This window comes from Cucumis melo, chromosome 3, assembly GCF_025177605.1.
Source record: "Cucumis melo cultivar AY chromosome 3, USDA_Cmelo_AY_1.0, whole genome shotgun sequence".
NCBI classification, from domain to species: Eukaryota; Viridiplantae; Streptophyta; class Magnoliopsida; order Cucurbitales; family Cucurbitaceae; genus Cucumis; species Cucumis melo.
This window is the reverse complement of record NC_066859.1, coordinates 16,907,943-16,916,792: the sequence shown is the minus strand read 5'-3', so window position 1 is coordinate 16,916,792 and position 8,850 is coordinate 16,907,943. Positions and strand designations below refer to the sequence as shown.

At 35.5% G+C, this 8,850-nt stretch overlaps 1 protein-coding gene across 2 annotated transcripts; it reads left to right on the top strand.

Moving 5' to 3' along the window:
• The first annotated feature begins 613 nt into the window (after positions 1-613).
• Positions 614-8,630, top strand: LOC103502243 (protein TIC 22-like, chloroplastic). 2 transcript variants are annotated; one of them, XM_008466111.3, is made up of 8 exons: positions 614-1,281; positions 1,385-1,459; positions 1,710-1,766; positions 7,501-7,560; positions 7,648-7,728; positions 7,806-7,841; positions 7,971-8,145; positions 8,320-8,630. In XM_008466111.3, the coding sequence occupies exons 1-7, from the start codon at positions 646-648 to the stop codon at positions 8,052-8,054; spliced, it is 1,029 nt and encodes a 342-aa protein (XP_008464333.3). In that variant the 5' UTR covers positions 614-645; the 3' UTR covers positions 8,055-8,145; positions 8,320-8,630. The 2 variants fall into 2 exon arrangements, with proteins under 2 accessions (XP_008464333.3, XP_050938539.1); XM_051082582.1 differs by lacking the exon at positions 7,806-7,841 and having other exon boundaries at positions 700-1,281.
• The last annotated feature ends 220 nt before the right edge of the window (positions 8,631-8,850 follow it).

Sequence of the window (8,850 nt, the reverse complement as noted above, 5' to 3'; positions counted from 1 at the left end):
TCATGATACACAATCGTATAGTTCTTTTTTAAAGATGAGGAAAAAGTTTTCAAATTTAACTATCGTGTTGATCATAACAAACGATTGTGAGATGATACATGTATCGTGTTGACCATGCTAAATGATCATGTTAACTATGTAAGCGATTATTTAGATCATATCACTACGATCATGTAGAAAAAGGACTTCAAATTTAAACAATCATGTTGACCATGGTAAAAGGATCGTTTAGATCATATCAAAATGATATTTAAACGATCCTGATATTCTTGAATATAGAAAGAAGAAGTAGCTTAAAATTTTTTTGTCAAAAATGGTGAAGATGAAACAAAATATCTAAATAGAAGAATAAATTGCTTAGAAAAATAAGAAAGAAACTCTGGAAAAGGAAATGAAAAAAATCAGATGAAAAGATGAATAAATTGCAAAAAGGAAGAAAAAAGAAAAATTATAAATAGTTAGCAATATTCAAAGGACAGATACGAAAATTATGAAAATATTTTACTGATTTCATAAATTTTTGTTTTTTTTGTTATGAAGACTGTAAACATATTTTACATGTGTTAACATTTATGTAAATTATTTTATTATTATTATCATCATCAGAAATGTTGGGTAAAATCCTTCGAATGAGCCTTTTGCGTGATGGTGGGTGACTTTGATTCCTTGCTTAGTCTCCCTTATAAAGAAAACGCAGGTGGGGCGTTGAGTCTGAGTTTGTTGAAATCTCCCTCTCTCACCCTCTCTCTCAGTCTCTCTCTCAACAAAATGAGTTCCCACGGAAATGACCCAATATCTTCTTTCCTCAACTTGCCTCAAGCACTTAGCAGCTTTCAAAACCACTGCTCTACCCTTCTTCACAACCTTTCCAACCCTCTTCCCCTTAAAACCCAACTTCAATCTACCTTCTCCACCCTTCTAAACCCTAAACCCAACCCTCCACTTCACTCCACAATTTCACCCTCTGATTCCGTTCCTAATAAAAACCCCCTTTGGGCTCGCCTTCCTGAAACTGCCAAAACCCAATTCTCCCGACCTTCTTCCCCTTCTCCTCTCTCCTTGTCAACGGAAGCCATTGAAGAGCGCTTAGCTGGTATTCCTGTTTATGCTCTTAGCAATGCTTCTGAGGAATTCGTCTTGGTTTCTGGTGCTTCCACTCAAAAATCTCTCGGCTTCTTTTGCTTTAAGAAGGACGACGCAGAAACACTTCTTCAACATATTGGAACCATGGATCCTTCAGCGCACTACGGCTCCAAAGTGGTGCCTGTTGCTTTGAATAAAGTGGGTTTTTTCTAATTTTCCCTATATTTTATGTGCATAATATAAACTTCTCTTATTTTTCTAATCTAGTTGTTGTGGGGACTGCGACGGACTTCTTTTGCAGGTTTTTCAGCTTCATGTCAATGGGGTGGCCTTCAGGTTAATTCCAGAATGCTCTCAGGTGAAAAATGCTCTCACTGTAAGTTCTCTCTCTCTCTCTCTCTCTCTCCCTATGGTGTTTATGGACAGCGGGAAATAGTTTTTGAATTTAGTTTTCTGACGTTCTTTTTTCTCTGTCAAATCACGATAGTACTGAATATCCATTGCTATTTTTCGTTATCTTCTTATGGTTGTGACTAAGGCCCAAAAGTTAATTTATGCACATGTCATCATCTTTACTTATCACATGTTCTTGTTTGTACTCTGACACTAATCATTTGCCTGCGTAGGAAAGAAAGAAGGCTGGCATTTCTGCTGATGAATTTTCTGGGGTTCCTGTTTTCCAGGTTAATTTATAACTTTTGTTACTTAAAATCGTTATTCATAGTTCATTTGTTGATCACCAGGCAATCCTCATTCAATGGTAGAGAAAGCAGTACTGCTAGGAATCTGCTAACCTTTTACTTGGGAAATATAGACCTATATTGATGAAAATTTTGTTTTGAAAAAATTATATTAATATTTCATTCCAAGTTAGAGATTCCCACGTTGCTAAGAATGCAAGGTGGAAGCTTCTTTACGTACTCTTACCTTATTTTGTGGGTTTTGGCTCCAAGCGGTGCCCATATTTTAGAGGGGTGAGAAGATAGACAAATGTTGCTTCGTTCGTCCGATGGATGGGCGAGCTGTGGTGAGGAGAAGAATAAAATAATAATATTTTATTTTTAAAATATTTATTTTATTTTAATTAAAAAAATCGTTTTCAAAGTTTTGATCCGTTGAGGCGTCAAGAGGGGAGACGTTGCGACTAATGCATTTTTGCTGTCCAGTTCCAATGCATTGCTATTGTGCAAGTTCTGTTGCATTGTTCAGTACAAGTTCCAACAACCTAATTAACGAGTTTGTTTGCTTGTTTGTTTTCTTCTCCCATTTCTTGTTTCTGACAACCACGTTTTCTTTCTGTAGGGTTTTACTTTGCAAAAGTACTTTGGAAATTTTCCTACCCTATCATAAAAGTAGCTTTGAAATTGAAGTCAAATTTCAAAAAACAAGAAATAAAATATCCAAGACTTAGTCTACAATTTTAAGACAGTTTCAAAATAAATTAGAAAGGAAAGGAGAGAAACAAGAACAACTTTCAAAACCGTAAGAATACAAATACAAATACAAGGCATGAGTACGACACAACACAAACACGATGGCATGTCATTTTAAGTCTAGGACAACACGACAATGATACAGTTTTTGTACTAGAGGAAAATTCAAAGTAAATGAATTGATGCATTAAAATTTGGTTTGACGTATTTCACACTCAAATTTATTATTGTTAGAAATAGTGGGGTTGAGTCATATTGAAAGTCCAAGGGTAGTTGAGATTTACTTTGCCCTAATTTTTTATTATTTTAATTAGGCTCGTGTTGCCTATATATTTCCCTTTGGTACCTTTATTATCATCAAAAAATAATAAGAAGCATCTATACCGTAGTTTTTCTCCTTGTACAAGGGTTTCCATGTCATCGTGTTTTATTTCCATTGTGTTCTTTCTTCGTCTCTATTTTTTGATAATTCTTATGGTTGTAAGTTTGTCGTTTAGTCTAGTCAACAAGTGTTTCATGCATGTCTACATAATTTGCTGAACTAAATAGTGTTCGATACGTGTCCAAGTGTTAGAGTTCCAAGTGTCGGACAAGGACACTGTTATGAAATCAACAATTAAGCAATATACAAAACGTATAGGGATTGACATAGAGATATATGTGATATAAATGGTTCTCTAACAAGTCATTGATAGAGAAAAATTGTGTATTAGGCTTACAAATGTAAAAGGTAAGTTTTCTCCCTTCTCTCTCTCCTCTCTCTCTTCTCCTCCCCGTTCCCATAGCCAGTTTCTTCAATAGAGTTTTTCGACAAATCTCAAAGCACAACATGGAGGTTGTCAGTTGCAAAATCGATCAGTCCCACAACTGCATTTGGAAAGAGGAAGTTAGTTGTTTCATTGAAGATGTGGAAGCTTGCAAAAGCATTTCTATTTCCGTTAGCCAACTCAGATGGACTCAGTCAGTAATATCTGATTTACTCGGAATTCTGGTGGAGAATTATTTCAAAAAATTCAGGGACATTGACAGAGGATGATTGAGAATTTCAAAGTTTCAAGCAAAGTCCGGATGAGTCCTAAACTACAATCACTGGCCATATTCAGGGGGTCTTTTCAGTATTAGAGTTTGCTAAAGAAAAGATCAGCAAGGGTGGTGTTAGATACCTAGATTAGTATCCATGAGTTTATCTTGTATAAGGGTAATTTGATTAGTATAGGGTTAGGGGTATAAGGGTAATCAGATACTTAGGAAGTTATTAGTAGTTATTGTGTAAGTGTGGTTATTATGTAAGTGTGGTTACTAGTAGTTATTATGTAAGTGTCTTTGAAAAGAATGCAACGCAGCAGCTTGGTGCTCTCTAAACAATCATTTTGTGAATTACTCCACTCAAGCTCTTTGTCTCAACTGGGCAGTCTTTATCTTTCAACCATCCCCATAGGCCCTGTTCTGTTTTGGTGACTTTGTTTTGCATTTTGACAGCTTCGTTTCCCCTCTTTGGCTGGCCTTCTTTGGAGCATAGCTTATATTTTCTTTTGGTCTAGTTTACACAGTAGCTGCTTTTGCTTTTGTCTATAGGCTCAGCCTTTGTACTACTGTGTTTGCCCCATTTCCCTTTCTTTATTTTCTTTATTTATCTGTCTCAGCTCTCTGTATTAGTCTCCATTGTATTTTGGGATATTTTATTTCTAGCTTTAATTGGGATATGTTATTTTGGTGCTAAGGGGGTGTCTTGAGATGTACAGGTGCACCTTGTGATCCCTCCTCACTTATTGCTCTCTAGGCTTCTTTATTATGCTCATTGTATAACTCTCTTGTACTTTGAGTTGTTTTTATTGAGAAAGTAGTTTGTCTCTGTTTCAAAAAAAATAAATGGTTCACTAACGGCGTGTTAGCTACATCCATGGGGTAGAGGGTGAACAATTTTATTAGAGAGAATTTTTCATAATACAATATGGTGCCACTAGATTAGAGAGTTTATATATTCCACTTCTCTAAACACTAGGGTCAAAATCATAAATAAAGCATAAGTAAGTACATATGCTCAATTACGAAAATTGAAGAGCTTTCAGCAGCGTTGCCCCCCAAATCCTCACCAGTGCGTGCTCTCTTTGAATCTGGCCCAATAACTTGTCAATGAGACCCTTTTACTTGGTTGCTTGTAGTACCACGTACAAATTCAAGGCATTCCAACAGACAGATTAGACGAACTAATGTGAATGTGCTTCTTAGTCAAAAACTTCCCTTTGTGGAGTACTAGTTCAAGCCTAAAGCTTTTTGAACTATTCTCTATCTACATCCTTTTCCTCTAATTGTAATAATTCGCCTGAACAAGTTCCCTAACTAATTACCTATGTACCTTGAGTACCTTATGTCCTGTAACATTCCTATAAAAAATCCTCGCTCCAACTCTTTTTAGTTTGCCCTCCTAGCCGTTGAAGCTCCAGGGCTCTTCCTTTTCAAACTTCAAAATAGGAAGGAGAGGGATAATAGATCTTGAATGCCTCTTTACAAGATAAAACTCACACTTCCTCTAACTAACAGAAATTCTATGGCCCCTACAACATCACACTCACACGGACAAATGACTGTCATTCTTCACATATTACAACATTTTGCTCATCCCTCCCTTTCTAATTCCTACGTCTACGTGTATAGGCCTTGTGACACGGTGTCTATGAAAGTAAACAAAAGGAAAATAGTTTATCTTCTTTGATTTCCCTCTAAGTTTGCACGGGGTCCATGAATCTATGCATCCCTATATCGGTTTAAGTTTTAGGGATAAAAGAAATGCCCTCTTCCACAATATTTTCATTGCCTTTGACTAACTGTTCCAACTATCTTTAACTCTAAAGGTGTCATTGGTCCCACTCTCTCTATCAAATATCGAAATTAGGTTGTTTCTGTTTGGCTGTTGGTACTGTTTTATTCTTTTGTTTTTCCATTGTCCCTTTTAGAACAAGAAATATAACTTTTTGTTTTTGAATAAGAAAATCAGAACCTTTTCTCTTTAGGGAAGTAAAATTAAGTGTTGATATATACAAACCCTTTAGTACTTTATCTCTTTATTTGATTTTCTAAAAAACTTTATGTTTCTAGGCTTAATTTTCAAAAGCCAAAAACAAAAAAACCTAATGATTACCAAATGCAGCCTAAATGATTATCAAATAGGACTTTAATTTTCTTTATTTGGTTCATCATTCTATATTTTTAAAATAAAATTGTAGGCACTATGGATATTGTTTGATTATTTTGTTTTTTTAGCTGTTTTCAATTTCATATATTTCATTGTTCTTAAAGCTTGAAGGCTCTGAGATTCTATGTCTATTTTAAATAATTTCTATTGTACCATTATTAGTTTCCCTTCTTGTTTTGGCCTCTTGGTTGCTTCTTGCAAGCAATCAAGAGGCTTCTCGCCTCAGAATGCCTATTGGAGTTTCAAATACAATTTATAAGTTAATAAATTGAAAGGTCTAAGTCAGATTCAGCCAAGTCATCGTGGATTCAGAACCCTGCTGAGCTTCTAATTTGAGGAATCAAATGTACCTTCAAATTTGTGTAAAAATGTTAGAAATTAAATGGTTTTATTCTAATCGTGTGGCTTTAAAGAAATTCCTAAAATAAAAATCCAGAGTTGGTTGCAATAGAAGAGAGTAAACGGGAGGTTTAGTTTTCTGTTAGGCCCCCCATACTTCTCACTTACAAGAGAAGGGGCAAGAAGGGAGATTAACCAAGGGATACAATCAGGAAGGCCATTGGAGAGAAAGAAATCACCTGAGGGGCCCACTTGATGTTGGTATAAAAGGGAAATGTTTTGGGGATTGCAAAAGTAGGTTTTATTTTGGTAAAAGCTGCCCTAAGCTTTTAAGAGAGAAGTTTTCAGCGAGCTGGGTTTATTTCCATCTTTGTTCTGTGATTGCTTTCCATTTATGTTCATCCTTTAATTATATTGTGACTTGTAGAACTCTTGGTTGTTATTGCAATATATTATAGCAGAGTGTTGCATCTGTTTTTTTTTTCCATTGCTGGGATCTTTCTGAGTTTCAGGTTGAAGAACCTTAACAAATTGGTATCAAACATTGTCATAAGTCTCGGTGAAGCTCATAGGAAATCAGGTGGTCTTTTGTGGAATGATCGAAGACTCATTCTATTCCTTCTTACCCTCAACGACAGATTTCTTATTTCAGATGGTATCGTTGCCAAGTTTTCAGTTGCCAGTGCCCTGGTACTTGAAAGGATTACTTGCTACCACTTCTCTATGTCTTACTCTTAGGAAATGAAAAATAGTGGCTGATCTTTTCAAGTTTGTTAATGTTTGGCTTAATCACTCTAGGTGGAAAATGGGTTGAGGAATTTATGGAGAGTTATAATAACCTAGGAAAGGGATCTGACAGAAAAAGTAAGCTTAATTGGTTGAAGTTAGGAGATGTGGTTCCCAGCGTTTTTTTCAGTTTCTTGGCTGCCAAGAAAGGAAGTCTTGGATTATGGATATTCAGATTGCTCTTCATTCATTTTGAGATGTTGAATCTGAAGTTTTGGGCTTTTTCTCACCCTTATTTCAATTGGTCGCTCTTCTTGGCTGACACAAAGGGCTTTGACATTTATTTTGAATGCTATTATTAATTATATCTAGCTGTAATGACTATAATTGCTTTATTTTACTTTTTCCTGTTTCATTGAGCATTAGTCTCCTTTCTCTTTCCATTTTATCATTGAAAAGTCTTGTTTCCCTTCCCCCCCCCCCCCCCCCAAAAAAAAAAAAAAAAAAAAAAAGAAAAAGAAAGAAAGAAGAAAAAAAATTAGTTAGTTTGATGATATTTCCTAATTTCAAACTTTGAAGCATAGTTATATGAAGTTCCATTCTCCTCATTTATTGTTATGTTGCAAGCACATGGGTAGGTTTTTATTTTCATCTGGTTAGTATTAATTGTTTGAGGGTCTCAAAACATTTGGGACTGATGTAATCAAGTTAATGCACTTTTCATAGTCGAAGAGTTTGGTACTGAGGAGCCAGAACAAGAGCTACCGTCCTGCCTTTTTTAGAAAGGTTTGTTAAGAAGAGTGGTCTTTTTTGACTTGGAGTATCATCTTTACATGGATTCATGGATATTACTCTCATTTCTGCATTTTTTAGGAGGATTTGGAGAATTCTCTACAATCAGCATGTCGTGAACAAAATCAAATTAATCCTGCCTTACGACCGGGGGATATACAGGTATAGTCTTTGTGCTTGTAGCTAGTGAAGCAAGTTGTGTGGATTGGAACTTTTAAAGTTTAGTCTGAACCTTGTAGGTTGCTGTTTTTGAAGAAATTATAAAGGGAATGAAGGTGAGGTTGTTCACAATGTTATTTTCTCATAACTCTCTTCTCCCCTTAGAAAGAACTTTCTATCAAGGGACGAAAATTGTTGCTAACCTTGTAATCATGATCAAAGTTTTGCTTTTGTTTCATTGGCAGGATAATTCCATTTCAACATGGGATGATATAGTCTTCATTCCTCCCGGATTTGATGTTTCAACTGACCCCAAAAAACAGCAATAGGCATTGAGAATAGGACTTGAGATAGTAGCAGTCAAATTTGTCTTATCATACAAAAAGCTCATAGAGAAACAGGGTATTTAGATCAATTCAGGTAATATCCTGATGCTTCCTTACTTTTCTTTTAACCTCCTCATATTGTTGATTGATTGGTATGTGAATAAGTTATGAGGGTGTTTACTCACCTTTTTGTTTTTTCTTCGTCTGGTAACGCTTATTCTTTTTGAGTGAAACATCTTAAGTTGCCAATTCTGGTGTTCTTTCTTAGGTTCGAATGGTTGGAAGGAGAAGATCTTTAATCATATTTGTGTTAGAGGAGTAATCCTACCGAACTCCAGACCTGATTTGTTGGGATGCCTTTGGGGTTTTGTAGTGTGCGTCTGTATGTTCTAATCACAACAAATGTTATAGAATCGTGCGTCTTTTCTTTGTTGCTTGTAGTGTATGGAATGTCTAGATGAGTAAAAAATATTTATCCTTTGAGCTTTTTATATTATGAACCCAAAATAGATGACTAAACCCAAAATTCTTGAATCACTTTTCTTTATTGTAAAGAAATAGTGAGAATGTTTTTCTTTATCTACCCTGCGTTCGCACAATAGTCATTGGTGCAAGTGAAAAAAAAAGTTCCAACCCCGCCCCCTCCCCCTCTTCAATGTAAGGATGTTTACCAAATATTACTATTAATGAAGAGAGTATATCCTTAGAAGCAAATCAATCAGTAACACAAATTAATAAAGTGAGTAGTGAAAGAAAATGAACATTGTAATTACTGCAAACGTTTAATCTTCTGCAAAAT

Excerpts from the sequence above, each read along its gene's own strand:
- LOC103502243 (XM_008466111.3), top strand. The coding sequence starts at position 646 with ATGGTGGGTGACTTTGATTCCTTGCTTAGTCTCCCTTATAAAGAAAAC. Across the intron at positions 1,460-1,709 it reads AGGTGAAAAATGCTCTCACT|GAAAGAAAGAAGGCTGGCAT; the intron begins GTAAGTTCTCTC and ends TTGCCTGCGTAG. Across the intron at positions 7,561-7,647 it reads GTCCTGCCTTTTTTAGAAAG|GAGGATTTGGAGAATTCTCT; the intron begins GTTTGTTAAGAA and ends TGCATTTTTTAG.